Source organism: Lipophrys pholis (assembly GCF_963383615.2).
Source record: "Lipophrys pholis genome assembly, chromosome: 2".
NCBI classification, from domain to species: domain Eukaryota; kingdom Metazoa; phylum Chordata; class Actinopteri; order Blenniiformes; family Blenniidae; genus Lipophrys; species Lipophrys pholis.
In genome coordinates, this window is record NC_137636.1 from 12,760,330 (window position 1) to 12,777,031 (window position 16,702).

The 16,702-nt window shown below is 41.6% G+C and overlaps 1 protein-coding gene across 2 annotated transcripts in view; it reads left to right on the forward strand.

Annotated features, from left to right (window-relative positions):
• plekha7b (pleckstrin homology domain containing, family A member 7b) overlaps positions 1-16,702 on the forward strand; it is a 68,659-nt gene that overhangs the window by 12,322 nt on the left and 39,635 nt on the right. The window contains exon 1 of one of the 2 annotated variants that reach the window (XM_080458662.1): positions 1,285-1,853. The exons of the other annotated variant lie outside the window; for it this stretch is intronic. Coding sequence (XP_080314788.1) covers positions 1,780-1,853 — 74 coding nt within the window. The 5' untranslated portion in view covers positions 1,285-1,779. Of the gene's footprint in view, positions 1-1,284; positions 1,854-16,702 lie in introns of those variants that run through there. 2 annotated transcript variants of the gene reach the window in all.

Consider the following 16,702-nt stretch of genomic DNA (forward strand, 5'->3'; position numbering starts at 1 on the left):
ATTTAAAGGTTATTATGGCACTGTTTTACAGGTCCGGCAAACTCAAGATTAAATTTTGACTGTATGTTGTCCATCGAATTAAAATGTTTTTGACACCCCTGGTATTTATACAAAGGAAACTGTAAATTAGCAACATTCATCTCTCTGAATATTAGTAACAATACCTTTGAATTTCTTGATGGATGCGAGTGTTTCTAGGCCTCAGTGTGTTGTGGTTGTTAGCAAGGCCAGACGGTTCCTGGTTGAAGTCAGGGTTGAACTTAATTTGAGACTTTTCTGAGTAGAGTTTACAGGTTCTGCACAAACATGCGTTTGAGGCTGATTGTTGACTCCTCTGTCTCTTTGCGTCTGACCTGAGATGACCATGCATCTCCTCCTCATTGGTGGTGGTCAGCCCTGCAAATCTGTCAGATTGGTGTCATCTCTTCAGCGGTGGACAAGGTTTATCTGGCAGCTTGAGTGCCTTTGACTCTTGGGGTATGCTAATGAAATGTGAAGGAGGTTATAGGTGGATGAAAATGAGGAGATGCGGATGACACCCGGGGAATGAGTGAAACAGCTGGCGGCAGTACGTATGCGTGTGCAGGTGCAGTCAGTTTAACCTGGGAGTATTTCATAAATCCTTAACTGGTGCTGAAACTCCTTTTCCTCCTGGAGCCCACCTCTCCTCTTGTAGAGTCCACTTCTCCTCATTAGCTGATGGAAGACATTTGTTGCATGGCAGAGTCATCAGTCTTTTCAGCTGTTGGGTCATAGCCCAGTCTTCACCTCCATTTCTCATGTTGACAGATGTCTACTCAACTCAAATTCCACCTCTCATCTGATCTGGCTGTTGTTACTAATAGTCGCCTGGTTAGACTCTGTTGTCCTACACTCCATTGTGTGAAGGAATAATCGGAGGAGCTGTTTTGCATTCAAGTAAATGTCTGCTGCTAAAATCATCTCCGTGCAAGATTGTTTTTTGCTGACGAATAATAGAATCAGCAAGTTTGAAACACAATAACAATTAGGAAGTGATGTGTTTTATTGGTGCTATCTATCATGTGACCTGTCTGCAGTCACCATCTGTTCAAAATCTATTCTTTAAACTATCTGTCACATGACCTGCCACAATAGCAAGAGATTACAGCATAGAATTACGCTATGTGAAGATACAAAGCTCATATTCTCACGTTCCTTTTGTCACTCCCATTTGTCTCTTTTTCCCTTACTTTAACCTTCCTGTAATTCCTTCTTCCTTCCTGCCTCCTCACTCTCCTCTACTCTGCTGTGTATTGTCCGCATGACTGCAGAGGGAACGCAGCAGCGAGACTGTCCAGTTTAGGGAAGTGCTCTGTCCGCAGAGCTCTGCTGAGGAACGCACACAAAGTGGGAATAGGAGAGGTGAGGTGAGGAGAGAAAGAGGGTTTCTATATGGAGGGACAAAGAGTAGGGAGATAATGATAGTAAGGTTTATGGCTAATGTGAAGTATCTGTGGTTTGGGGCCTGTCAGATGATTTATTGCTGGATTTGACTGGCCCTACTAATACCAATCACAAGCCTCCTGCTCTCAGAGATAGGGGACTGTTCAACGATTGTATATATTTTTAGCTCTGCCGAGCAGCCCAATACAGGAGAGGCGGGAAAGAGGATGTTTTGAATGAATTGACGCCACGGGGCTCAGCGGAGGACGTCAGCAACAGCAGCACTACCAGCTGAGAGAAGTACACACTTACACACACACACACGCAGGGGCAGCACTTGGACAATTCACAGCACAGCACAGAGCTGCATCTAACATGTTGGGCCAGCCAGGACAATCAACCTCACACGCCCCTTACAAGAGGCAGCCAGTGTGTGGGACGACTTGCAGGTGTGTATCCGAGCCCTTCTGCTAACATATGTGGAATTACACCGTTACGTAGATAATCAGGAGGTGTGTCTGCTTCAGCTTTCGAGCAGCTACAAGAGAGGAAAACGCTTCTAATTTGCACGGCGTCAAAGTGCCGTGAGGCAGATCGCTATTTTGCATTTGTAAACTGCTGGCTAGTTTTTGGAGGGGTGTTTGTATCAGTGTGTACTAATGGGGGAGTCTTTGGGGATATGTGAAGACGGAGAAAGAGAGAGAGAGAGAGAGAGAGAGAGAGAGAGAGAGACTCACTGCAGTGCCTCATGATCACAGGTCACTGATCGCCGTGTTGATGTCAGCAGAAGTGTGATCTCTTAGGCTGATTATGATATACATGGTTAATGTGGAGTCTCTCTATGGGCTGGATTGTTGCAGCTGTTTTACGCAGTCCGTCCGACTTGTGAGCAAGCCAGAGGTGCACTCGGTATGCACTTAATTTACATGGAATTGCTTATCAATCTTTGGTATTCGGACCAATCTACAGCAGACTGTCAGACTCCGCATGGAGATATATCTTACAATTACAGACTCATACATTTCCAAATCCGTAGCAGATAACACTTTTACCTGAACTGGCAGACTGTGAAGGGCTTCTTTTTGCTGACTGTATATTGTTTGTTTTGTTAAGTTAAACCCTTGAGACTGAGTTGTTTTTCTACGATAGATGCATGGATGGTTTTACATCAGCGTTGTTTCAAATCCAGGGAATTCAGACTTTGCTGCTCAGATATTCGAGTTGATAAAGTTGTTCGCCGTGTTTTAAAGTTGTTCTTACCTGTAATGCAATATAAGAAATCATGCTGCGATGAAAACTTTATCTGCATCTGTTGTGTGGACATATGATCCATGCAAAACTTATCAAGCTTATTATCATTCTGTCGGGGTCTCGATGTCAGCCACGGCGATAAGGTTACTCAGGCTATTTATCATTCCTGCATTTAGTCCCTCACCGGTCAACCCGCCTGCTGTGCACACGGTGATGGAGACAGCTGGCAGTGAGCTCCTGACCGCAACATTTTTACCTGTGATCAGCAAATAAGCGAGATTGACAGTTTTGGCCAGCTTCGAATCAATATAGTTTTCATTGCAAGATTCATAGATACATTTATAATATTGCTCATTTGAAAGTAATGTCAATAAGCCCTATTGTCGTTTCGTTTAGCATTGTGCTTGGTCTGTTTTTTTAAAGATAATGTAATGACTAGCCTTGGTGTGATACCACACACATTGTTCAACGGCTGCATAAACATTTAGTTTATCCAACTCTTTCCAGTAATTTGGTGGGTGGGCCTTCTTATTCACCCTGTTGCATCACTTGGCCACAGAGTGAAATGTGGCCAGAAGCCACAGTGCTTATTTGTATGCAGGCCTGATTTCGAGGTCATGTCTTTGATATAATGACAGCAGCATTTCAGTCTGAAAAGTGACACACCTAAAATAGGTGCAGTGGACAGAATGGCCATGACTGAAAAGGGGAGTGCATCAGATTAGGAGGTGACCTCTCCTTAAACACAGAATTTTGCGCATTTCCAGAGAGACTTAATACTTCTAAGAATAGACATAATGGTGATACGGAGCAGAAGGGGAAAATATTTAAAAAAGGGAGTGCATTCTCTAGGACTGTGACCTTTTTAAATTCCCCTGACTGTGATTTAGATCAGCCTCTGCAAGAGGGATTGAAATTCCAGGAAAAGGATTGTTCTGGTGAAAAATCTTGATCCTGTTGGCCACTTGGGCACCAGATGTGGCCTATATCTTATTCTACTGATGTCTGGCTTAATAAGCCCACTAAGACACTGTGAGATTTCCCCACTCGCAGGATACAGAGAGCTAAAAATAGCTTTTCAATTCATTTACCCTCTGCCAGCCAAGTGGAACCTCACCTAATTTATTTAATCCATCAGTTTAATTTTCTTGTTAAAAATGATAATGTGATAGTCCTTCTGCATGCTTTAGCGCTCAAGAGGGACAAATGTGAGTCAAAGACATCAACATTTTATAATCTTTCATTATTATTTCCACGACACTGTGTATCATCAGTAACTAATACTTGTGTAATCGCACAATCAGAATTTTTTGTTACTCTTTTGAAAGAACGTTTTTGTTGGAATAGCAGAGGAATTCAGAACATGAACAGATCATTTGGAGTGAATTGATTCAGCTTGTTTATATGGAAGTTGAGATGAAGTCCTCATTGTTAATCTCCATGATGTAACATGACATTTACATTGAAGAGATCCGTCGGCATCACTGTAGATTTCTTTCTTTTTTTTCTGAGCTGCCGTCGCCTCTGTGTGTGCTGCTTGGGTGCGAATGCTCATTGCCTCTGACACTGCAGTCACAGAGTAGCTGTGTTGTCTTAACCCTGTGTATCACTGTAATGCAAGTCCCTAGTGGGAGTGCTGCTGCTGCTGCTCTTACGCTGAGCCGCGGGTCTGCTTGGATTCTGTAATGAGAACTGCAGGAGTGCGGTCCCTTCAAGCCGGGAGCCGACCTGAACACGGGTAGCTCCCAGCTCACATGAACACGGACACACTGAAAGGGACAACTCAGTCTGCACATGCTTCAGAAGGGGGCTCTCTGCTCACATTCTGTGAGCAGAGAGCATGGCGATTGGCAGTCAGAATGAGAAGTTAGAACTATCTTTGTTTTCCTCTGCTGATAGTCTGTTACAGATTTACACTCAAACACAGACTGTCTGACTGTGGTAAAATACACAGTGTACAGTACAAGCTCAGATACCCTCAGGGCCAAAATCCTCTGCAGCAAAATGTACCCAACTAATCATTTTTCTCGTATAGTAGCCTCAGTTGTCCCTTAAACGGGATGACTTTACCTCTGTACCAAATCCAAAACGGGGGTTTAATGTCGCCATGGGTGTGAACAATAGAGTTAACTGATACACATCTCTATGTCATGTTACTGACAAAAGCTCAGCAGTGGATCAGAGATCTTTTCTGAGTAAGCTTTTTATTGTGTGTTTGGTGGAGTGAGCTTGCACCACAGAGTAGGGGGTATTTAGTGGTGGGATGACATAATAATGTCTCTGACACGATTGTGTAAGGGATTTAGACGTGTTTCACAGCATGGGGGTTAGCTGAATCCGACTGTTAGGGAATCCAGTGGCTGTTTATCTGCCCTTCTTTTGTTTTTGGACAAACGAACTGGCAAGTGGTGTTGTTTCATGAAATGTACTGGAAAACTGGGATTACCCTGGTTGGGATAATGTAATCCTTAAGGTTACAATGTAATTCAACCACGCTTGTCGTGTTTTGGTTCTGTGATTTATAATGGATGAAGGGATGGCGGCATGCAGACACTGCATCGGAACACACTTTGGGCTTTGGTGCCATGTCTTAGAATTCAATTTATTATATGATAATAAAGTTTTATAGTTTTAGAGGAAAGGTGGATTGGAACAGTTTCTCTTGTGTTTCTCTCAGATCCTTCCCCCACCCAAAAAAGCTTGCAATGCACTATTGATACACTCATATTCGACAACAGTAGAAACTAATGTGATTTTCATCTATGGATTTTTCCCAGCAGCTCGTTGTTCTGTCACACTTACAAATGCAACGCCCTTACAGTCAGGTTTTTTTTTTTTATTGGTGTAAAACCGCAAAAGGTAGATTGGAGATTCTGTACTTTATAGAGTTGAATATTTTCTTGCTCAAGCTTCTTTTTTATGTTACATCTGACTTTTTTCAGGGGTGTTTGATTAATTTTTGATGTTGTGTAGGATTATGGGGTTTAGAGATCAGACAGATAATCCGACCATGAACATATGCAATTTGTGTCCCCGTGTGTCCTCGGGGAGGGAATGTGTACGTAGCATGACGAATTGTCTTGACTTTGGCTGAATCAGACAGATTTGTGCTGCAGATCCATCACTTGGTGCAGTAGAACCTCTGCGTGCAGACAAAAAAAAAATAATGTTCCGGGTTTGCGTAGTTCATGATGGCTGCTGCTGCTGCTGCATGGGGCTGGGACTAAGAATCTGCAGGTAGGCCATGCTTGTGCTGATATACATCTTGAAGCTGTCCATTATAGAAGTTATTTGCATGGCTTTGCATTTGGAAAGACACGCAGCTCTGCGTACAGCTGATTGATCAGTCCAGTGGACGAAGTGAAGTCACAGCTGCTCTGCTGCAGAACGCTTCAAAAAGGTGCAGAGTCTTCGTCTGCTGTTTTGTTGAAGGGACTGATAGCAAATATGTTCTGTGCTCCTCCACCTTTGTTTGGCTGCTCCGCATGATTTTTTTCTTGGCAGTGGTTAGTGAGCAGGATTTACTCTTCTATTCCAAAGACAAAGCAGAGTTGCAGAATTGCAGCAGAATTTAAAACAAGCATGTATCAGTATGGATTCTATTTTTCATAAGTAGGCACTTCATATGGGTGTAAACATGCACCTTATAGGAAGATGACTAAGAGGGTGTGCAGTGATGCGCCACACTATTACCGATGCAGAATCAGTTTATCGTGAGGAAGATGTGGCGACACTTCTGACAGTGTTCCTGGGATGAATATCAATGACACATGCAGCTAAATGCATGAATGATACACAGCCTGTTTTGCCAGATTCGTCTCTCCTCTCCTGCCTTTATTTTGCTCTGAATGCTAATAGACATTTGATGTGAGAATGAAAAGACCCACTGAACCTCTCATCTAGATGAACACTGGATGAGATTGTGTCTCTCCAGAGTGGACAGACAGTAGCAGTGGGTAACAGGTAACATTGTTATATTTCCCTGCCATACTACTTTTACAACAAAGCACACTACAAGGTTGTTTTCTGGTGTTTTTTTTGCTTTAGGTTCACCTATGAAAGCACAGCTTTGAAGCATAAATCACCACATCCTTGGAGCAGCTCATATTGTTTTGTACACTGTATATTAAGTTGAAGCAGCTTATTGTCGTCACATCTTTGCATTAAAGAAATCTTGGCAAAGCTCTTCTACCATCACTTTTCCTAATTGCGCTCTTCGAGGACACACCGCTCTGTGCATTTTTTATCACTCAAACACATACGATGACAAATCTATTAAGTACTCAGTACGCATTTGTGCGGTTTCAGTCAAAAGTGTTGCCACATTTTGAAAATAATGAGCCCAATGGCATGATCATTTTTTTCATTTATTTTTTTTTAATTCAACCCTACCAATGGGGGATCGATGTTTTAGTTTCCAGGTGACAGGCAGTGCACATGCTTTATAAAGCTGTGCTGCTCCCGAGTGCTGCTTGTGCTGTACTTTGTTTTGGATGGGATTAGATGGAAACGCTGGGTGTGTACAGGATGTCTTTGACCTGCAAATAAAGATATCTTTGTCTCTTTTCAAACTGCTTTCACATTGACTCATTGCCTCTATTATGCATGGCTTGGTTTTGTTTTTCATCAAGATGGGAGGTCCTGGACGAGGACATTGAAGTTGATCAGTGTGATTGGAGTGCGAACATCGAAATCCCTGCAGCTTGTGTGACCATTTTTGTGTTTTTGACATTTTTCCCTTTTGTCATTTTCATTCTGCTGATGGTGTGTTGTTCATTTTGCTAGTTAAATCTCCTACACATGGGTAGAGCTCCCTGAAGGGTTTCAAGGGTGAATTGGTCAGATCCAAGTGAGTAATAACCCAGGGTCATCTAATAAAAGTTTAATCAGTTACCACCAGCATTTTCACATGATGTGATTAGTCTTCATTGAGGCTGTTAGTTAAAAAGGGAGCCGACTGTTGGATGTTGGCAATGGGGCCATCATCGGAAGAAATGATTGGATATTTGTATGAACTACTGAAACAGGAAGGTTACATAGTGATTTGTTTTATTGATGCCAGTGGTATCACCAGGGCTTTATGTACTTTCCCACTGGTCTATCGCACATTTCCCTGCCCATCTTGTTCCTCACTATATCCTGTTTGAGATTTTCAGCTTTAGCATTCCCCCCCCCCCCAACACATCACATCCCCTTCTGTCCTACATTGCACAGCTAAGCGATGAGCTGTGTTTGGCTTTGCAATGTGGTTTCGGCTTTGCATTTCGCTGCTGATAAAGAGTATGTGAAACTCAAGCAGATGTTCTGTTTTATTGTTTTCTAGCCACAGGGAAAATGTGGAGTTTCAGCCCATAAAAGACTGAAATTAGACTAATTTACAGTTTTGAATACAGTACTTAATATTTCTTCAGTTATGTTGAGTTGTATTGAAGAGGTAATTTGTGTCTATAACAGCCTCAGTCATCTGTCAGCTAAGTGGTGATTTAGTGTGCAAGCGTGCGGCTGCTCATCTTAATTACTTTCTAGATATCTCTTTCCAGTGAAGACCCAGGAACGAGACCTAAAAAGTCTGAAGGCTTATTACTCCAACATGTCAGTGCAGAGGTCAATGTGGCAAAGGTAAGAAATGATATTGAGTTTAGTTTAAACATAATTACATCATTGATTGCATCAATACTAATTAGAGCTCATTGCTAAATACCCATCGTGCTTTGCTAGTCGACAGCAACACTGGCTGGCTTTTACCTTAATTTGGAATGATTTGCTTGAACGCTGACCCAAATGTAATTTTCTGCCGAGTGCAGCTCAATATACATTCACAGCTTGCGGATGCTGCCGATCTGCCGCTACACTGCCCTCTGTGTAAGATCAAGTATAAATATAACTGGCCATTAAGATACTGTGAGAAATTAGACAATAATTATCATTTTTATCATAATTGATATGACTTTTTGTGTCTTCTATGATGGTGATATGAAATATTACAACTGTTGCCGTTGTTGTATTCCATCCATCTTCTTTCCTGCTTAGTCCGTAGAGGTCTGGCAGTACAGAGACGAATGAAGCCAAGACATGTCCTTCCCCCAACAGTTTCCTCCAGCTCTTTTGGGGAGACCCCAAATTAAAATGGAGATGTAATCTCTCCAGCGAGACCTGGGCTGACCTCGGGGCATTTTCTCAGTTGGACAAGCCTGGTAAACCTCTAATGGGAGGTAACCAGGGGGCATCCTAATCAGTTACCAGGACCACCTCAAATTGCGTGGAGGAGTAGCGGGTCGACTTTGAGTCTTCCCCCGGATGATTGAACTCCTCACTCTAGCGGGAAGAGTGACGCCAGCCACCCTGGGGAGAAAACTCATCTCAGCCGCTTGTATCTCATTCTTTCGGTCATGACCCAGATGTCCATAGGTGAGAGGGGAGATGTAGACCGACCGGTAAACAGACAAGCTTTGCTTTATAGCTCAGCTCTCTCTTCACCACAACAGTCCAGTTCAGTGACTGCATTACTGCACTTATTGTATTTATCATCATCATGTTTTCATAAAGTAAAAAGGTAATTAAAATATCAGTAATTCATCTGTAAGATTCATTGTAGACAAAAAAAAGGAACAGTTTCCAAATTAACACCACAATCATTACCACAAATCATCAGTAAAGTAAAACAAAATGTTTCTTGATGGCTCACATAAAATATCAGTGAGTGAACAACCTTGCTTCGCAATGATTGAGGAAGTAAAGTTCTTTGTGTGTGATGCATGGGCCTGTGGGAGAAAGAAAAGGTTACAAATGGTCTTAAGGTGACATAGCTCTCACGATTATAGAGGAACTTCTTCAGATAAAATACTCCTATCCAATATTCTCTCCCAATTTCCAAAGTGTTTTGAGCAGGAGCTGCAGGCTGAAACCGTGAGAGAAGTCTGACTGCATTTTGCATCGTGCAGGACGGTAGCAGAGGACAAACAGCTGTTGGTGATGTCCTGCTGAGTGCTGACATGCAGTTTTCACTTTGCATCTGTGTACACTCTGATGACCTATCTGTGCTTCAGCTGTCATGATCAAATTGCTTCTTTTTAGTGTGTGCCACTTATCTGCGTCTCTCTGTGACCTACAATGGGTCAAAGCTGTGTGTAATAGTCACACCCCGGAGAAGAACATCTGTGTTTTCTAAAGGAAGTGGAGTTTTGTGTTCTTGAGCTCTTAATCTGAGATTGGCTCCGAGTCGGGATACACGATATTGGATATCTGCTGATATGCCGATATTTTAAAAACTAAATATTGCCAATTGCTGATATTCTGATACAGTACTAAATACTGACAACAATAAATCACAGTTGCATTATGATGCTTTTGTGAACTCGGTGATGAGACTGCTGATGTTTTGCAGCAGCTCCCAGTCAAAACTGTAAACTCTTTCTTTAATATTCTCAGACCATTTTGACAATAAGTTAAGGCACGAGATGCTTTATAATTTGTACCCATTTCTGGTTGTATGAATAATGAAAGTGCACTTTGCAGCTATACAGAACATAAAATAGTCCCCATAGCTTCTCAAACTGAGCTCAAACTATTGTGCACACTTATCCAAGCTGGAACCAATGACAGTCATGTTGACGACTACTAGAACCAGAACTGGGTAGTGAGCCTGATTGGATTTTCAGAATTCAAAACCAGCAGATTTGACCTCCTCGTATGACCCACGTTGAGCGTTCATTGCAAACAACGACTTTGTCATCAATTTCTAAATCTTAAAGAAAATCTCCACACAGCGGACATGTATGATTTTTCCCACTTTTACACACATCAACGTAATCATCTCCTTTTTTTGACCTTGACAGCCTCGTGTTATCATGCTGGTTGTGCTGAGGTTCAATCTTTTAGTGTTTATTGGCAGATACCGATGCTGTGTCGATATCCTTGTGCATCCCTAGCTTGGATTGTTTTTGAAGATAAAGTTGACTGAGTGCTCCTGACCTGTTTATGTATTAGTGTGTGTGTCAGTTAGTGAAGGAGAGGAGAATACCAATAAAGCTCTCCCTGTTGAGGCGTTGATGTGGGGAACTACTGAGGCACTAGAGGAAAGAGGTATTGGCTGATCTAATTTCTACGGGTTTAGAGTTGGTTAGATAAAGACTTGATTAGTTTCCCTTCAGTTGATCTCTTTGTCTGACTGATTCGACATGTTGATGAACTCCACTGTTTACATTTCTGCACATTTAAAGGCTACATTTAAGACTAACCTCATCCGCTGATGTGCTTCCAGCCTGTATTACGTATCGTTTCTACCACCAGAATGATGCTTTGGCTGATTGTGTGTTTTTGAGACAGATCAAACATCAGAACCTTGAAACCAGCTTTTTTTACAGTGTACATGAAACACCAGTGTTATCTAATCATTTATGGCAACTGCAGCACTGTAATACAGAGGTGTTTCTGACTTCATGATACCAGGAATATTTAGATTTCCATCTTTTACTCAATATCAGAGCTCTGTAGCCTTTTACCATGTAGTAAAATAGGCATATTAACTCAAAATTAACTGTTACATTCAAATGACCCAGAGAATCTCTGTACATGCTGTTGTATTTTAAGACAGAAAAGTTGATGAAGGTCAGCTTTTAAAGGAGAACATGGAGTGTGAACAGTATGATACCCGGAGAAAGGTTACACAAACACACAGGGAGAACATGCAAACACAGAATCCCCCACAAAACCAAAAGTGACTGTGCTAACCACCACCACACTGTGCGGCTGCTGTACATTTAATGTTTTATATTTTACATTCACACTCATATATTTTGATATATTTCCAATTCACACAAGTCGTGTTAGCCCAGATGAAGCGATTAAACAAAGGCAATTGCTCTGATTCATCAATATTCAGAGAGAAAGGTGCTTGATAAGGTGTGCTATTAAATATTGACCCGACGCTTCAGGGTCCCATCTTTGATTTATTTCCTGACTAATGCGTGTTTCAGAAAACTTCCCCAACTTCTTCTTTTGTCACGGGGTATCCCTGTACTGAAGATAAGTGCCTTTGAAAGACACTTTATTCTCATGGTTGGAGGCCTCATACAATTACTATTACTGTAATGAATGACTTTATAATGCTCTTTATAAATAGTTATCAGTCAGCTAAATGTGTGCCAGAAGAGCATAGCCTGATGTGAAAAAAGCCAATAGTCCTGTGGGTCTCCTTTTTTCCCTACCACCTTTTTTTCTTTCATCCTCATGCAGCAGGCAGTTGTTGGAACAACTGCAGTACATAACAAGCTGAGACATTGCAGTACACTGCAAACCAGCCTGTGTATACAGGAACATGGCTTTTTTTTAAAAACACAGTTTTCAATTGGGTAGGCATGAAATGGGATGTGACGGATGAGCAAAATCTATTTTTGCCAAAAACTATTTGGACCATGAACAGAATAATCAGCATTTTCACTCAAAGCAATAATTCTTTTAAGGGATGAATTAGAGGATGCATTCCCCCCCCCCCCCCCCCCCCTCACTTTTTAATTGTTCATTAATGGCCCACACTGGCATTTATCGCAAATACTGTGAAATATGTAACTGTTGCTTTGCTTATGCTTTTGAGCAAAATGGCCTAAAGGACATTTGTGACTGCAATAAAATGTGCAGTGTCAGAACTGTGTGTGTGTGTGTTGAATGTTAATAAGATGACAGCTCTCTCGATTTCTGCCAAACCTTTTGTCTGACAGGAACTCAGTGGCACTGGCAAGCCTTTGCACCTGTTTGTGTGCCTCGTTGGGGCTGTTTGTGCCTGTTTCCATCCAGTGCCGCTGAAGTGGCTTGCTGGCTGACTACGGGCTCCATAAACGCAGAGCTTGGACCTCGATTTTCCTGCTTTATTCATTCGCAATTAGACTGCATGCACGTGTAAAGGCGTAGCTCTCCTATATTATAGCTGTAATCACAGTGTCATACTGTCAGTTCAGCTTTGTGTCTCTGCAGGGCAAAACAATGATAATGATGATGATGATGATGATGATGTTAGCTATGATGATGATGATAGCAGCGAATGAGTGCAATGACAGGGAAAACACAGTCAGTCGGTCAGCAGCTGATTCCTCTCATTTACATGCTGAAACACACTGGAAGCTCTCAATAACTCTGAATAGACTGCCCAGAAAATTCCTTGGTAAATGTCAGGGAAATGAGGCAGAGTGGGGCTGCTGCAGTGTTCCTCCGTGAAACTGATAAAGGTCAGTCAACATGTGGAAATCCTGCTACTGAATGCTTATCTCCTTAATAGCTCCCCCTGTCTGGATGCGATGCATAAGCCACTGTTATTAGATCTGAATAATTTTCGCCTCTCAGCATAGGGGTGCTACAGGGTGTTTCTGGAGGTCGTCGATATCTCACTCTCATCATGTGCATTCTCATTACCTGGGTGTGGTGTCATAAGCACAATATGACCCCCATGAGGCAGTTCAGTGACACGTTGTAGTTTGCTTCTCCTCATCGATTTGCTATTGTCCTATTTTTCAGATGCCGTACAGACATTGAATCAACTTGCTGATATTAATGATACAGCTAATTAAATTGTTTCTGTAGGATAAGTCAGCACAGCAGCCAAACCTAATTGAAGTAATGCTATTTACCTGTGATTAGTAGGATTGCACATTGATTTTGTGTTTTACTGACAATGTGTGGTCGGATATGGGCTCCTATATTTCATTTATAATGCAACTCATATTCAGTTTTCCATCAGTTTGTGTTATAGCTTCCGGGAATCCTTGGAAAAGACCACAAAATGCATGGGAAAGTGTGGCGCTACCTAACATTACTGAGTCACAGCATCGTACTGCTACTTGGTTTGCTCACTTAATCATTGGTGTTTTCTCTGCGTTTTTTTTTTTTTTTTACCAAAGCTGTCCTGCTGAAATGTAAATAATATAAAATAGTTATTTTCTCCATAAGAAATGTCAGTCGTGGTGCTGGTTGCAGAGATAGACCTACTATAACTTTTGCTTTCTAAGTAAATGTACTGCGTTTGTTGCTTCTGGGTCAGCCATTGAAAATAATCTTTTTCATTTAGAAAATAACTGATATCCGGCTTTCAAACAAATTTCACAGCTTGATGTGAGGCAGACTATGTACATAGTTAATCTGAGGGTAATCTTGTGACAGGTGGCAGCTCAGCTTCACTTACAATTCTAAGACATTTATTCCATTTTTTTTTCTGCCCCGGTCTGCTGGTGAAGTAGCATACACTCGTATGCAGGGAAGATACATTGAATCCCTCCCTGCAGTAAAACTTTTTCCGAACCACCATCCACCCCCAGAACATCGTGCCCTGTATATAAAGCATCAATTGCATAAGTTATAACATGTTATTTAACATTTAAACCAAAAAAAATAAGGGAAAATGGATAAGGAAGCATTGTTAACAAGTATTCAGCAATGATCAGAAAACAAATATTTATTTTCTGAGCTGTTATGCTTTGGAAAAACAGTGACTCCTACTTGCTCTTTCTAAGCATTTGGTGCCCTCAGGATGTCTGCATTGAGTATTCAGACACCACTTTAATGCTGTGACTTCTATTATAAATGCAGAGACAAGAGGCTCTTCTTGCCTGTGTTCACGCTATTGAGAATAATTGCTTGTCACGGCAGCCCTTCTGTCTGCACTTCTCTATCACAATGCCTAAATACGTTTAAATTTAACATGTGTCATTGAGTTAGATAGTTTCAAAATTACAATGTTAGGGACAAAATGAAACAAGAATCAAAGTGAAACTCTGTAGTAATTGTTTCAAGCTCACGTGTGCGTGGTTGTCAGATTCAGCTATGTTTACCCCATAGCTACAGTATGCTGGTACCACCTGCTCCCCTGCTCGGCATTCCTCAGGATTAGTTACAACTCCTTCTTAGCAGAAGTCAAAGGTCAACGTTACTGTTAAACCAGAACTTCAGAAAAGGACCCCGATGTGACCTTGAGGGTGCCCAAGAATTTAAATAAAGTGTCTCTTTTACATGTTGCAATACATTACCCAGAACATTGTTTGAACTGTCAACTTATCTGTTAAAGTTTGTATTTCACATGAATGTTGTAGTCACTAGCTAAAGGATTGTAAGAATTTCTCGTTGAACCTTGAACTGATGGGGGAAAAAAATCTTGTGTGGGAATGTGTGTCTTTATGAGACTCCACAGTCAAATGTTTTGTATTGGGAATTTTAAAAGCACCTCATAACTATCATGAAAGAATGATGACTTGGGTAGTTAAAAAAAAAATAAAAAATGTTTCTCTCCTCATTCTAATAGCACTTGGTGAATAACAGATACGAAAGAAAGTATTTCTTGGACAATCACAACTAGGAAAATGGCAATGAATGTGGTTGTGAAAAGACAAAAACTAAACAAATTATACAGAGAATTTAACCAAGACAGTCTTAATGACCTAAGAAAGGCATGTCAACTGCAACTCTTCCTAAGAGATTGAACAAAGTGTCGCAAATTCAGCTCTAAAATGAGAGAGTGATGAAAGGTGGTGAGGGAGGAAGACAAAAATGATAATGAGGAGGGCCCGACGAGCGACTGAGGCATCCCTGTGAAGGCTTTGCAGGGAGGCAGATGGTTTATCTCCAGTCACCCGGCAAGTGTGTCATGAAACCCGGACATATGAAGCAGGATACAGTGACAATAAAGAGCTCCCTCTTCGGCTCACATCTTGCTGGCTCCACTCTGTCTGCTCTTTGTGGATGTCAGCTGCTAGGAGAGACCTTCTCTGCATCGTCCACCTGCCTTCGTAATGGTGAGAGGATTTCCATGACCTGCGGCAGCAGTCCTGCAGCTGATCCATGATGATTCACAACCTCACAGCGGGTGAGACGCATCGCTGCGATATGTTATCCAACAAGGTTTAGCAAGTAGTTAATTAAAACACAAAGATCTGTGCTTACAGTGTATATGTTGTCATTTGGTTTGTTTCCTCCAGTGTTTTTAAAGGAGTTGTGTGGATAGATGCAGGAGTTTAGTTTTTGAGTGGGTTGCTGCTGTGATCACTGTCTTAGTAGATTTGAGTTGTGCAGGAATTTGAAGCAGTTTCTGTTGGTGTGAGAAATGGAGAGGTATTCAGTCCACAGTCTTGCCCCTGGTGCCCCTTCTGCCAAGACTGTTGTGTCGGACAGGGATTACCCCCGAGCCTTTTGTGGTTCTGCAAGAAGTTGGTATGTGCCAGGGCCAAGGCGGTAACGGAGACTCCCAGTTGCTGCAGCACTTCAAAACACAAGACAGCATGTTCTTCTCATCTGAGTGGCACTGCCGCTGTTTCTATCTTCTTGTTATAAGCTTAGGCTAAAACAAACACTGTATTGTTGCGTCTTCTCAAGTTACTCCTATTTACGGTCCATCAAACTATTAAGCTTCTAAGTTTATCTAAACTCTGTAGTTTATGCCTGTTAATGTCTAGATTTTGCAATAAAATAGTATTTCCCCGTAGCCACCTTTATATCGCTTTGGTGTAAGATCTTTGGTAGTGAAAGCATTGGTACTGTATATCTTTACCTTATTTATCATGATGAAAACAGCTTGCCTTGATGGCTGCAGAGCTTTTATGTCCTGTTACATACAAGTAGTTTTATGTCCTCTATCCTTGTAATTAAAACTTCTTTTAGCCATGAGTTGATGGAGACTGAGAACTTCAACTGTCCACTCACATACTGTATGATAGATATTTGTTAATTGTGCGGAGAGTTGATGTGACCTAATCAACCTTTAAAAAGGAGCCTTGACTGCGAGATGATTTAATAGATGACCTTTCTCTCCTCTGCTTTGCCTTTCATTAAGCAAAATGTATTTTATGACGGCAACCCATGATTTATGTGGAGTCTCAGCACACAATCTTGTTTATGTTGTAAAATTTTGTCATCTGCACCGGCGTTACTTTGACTGTAAAGCTGTATCCCTGCAATACAAACCAGGACCCGCCATGGTAGCTGTCGCAGCGTAGATGGGTATGATTCCTCCTCTTCAATAGCGCCACGTCACATGCTATAATGGAAACTGGTTTTGTGCAAACAAACAGAT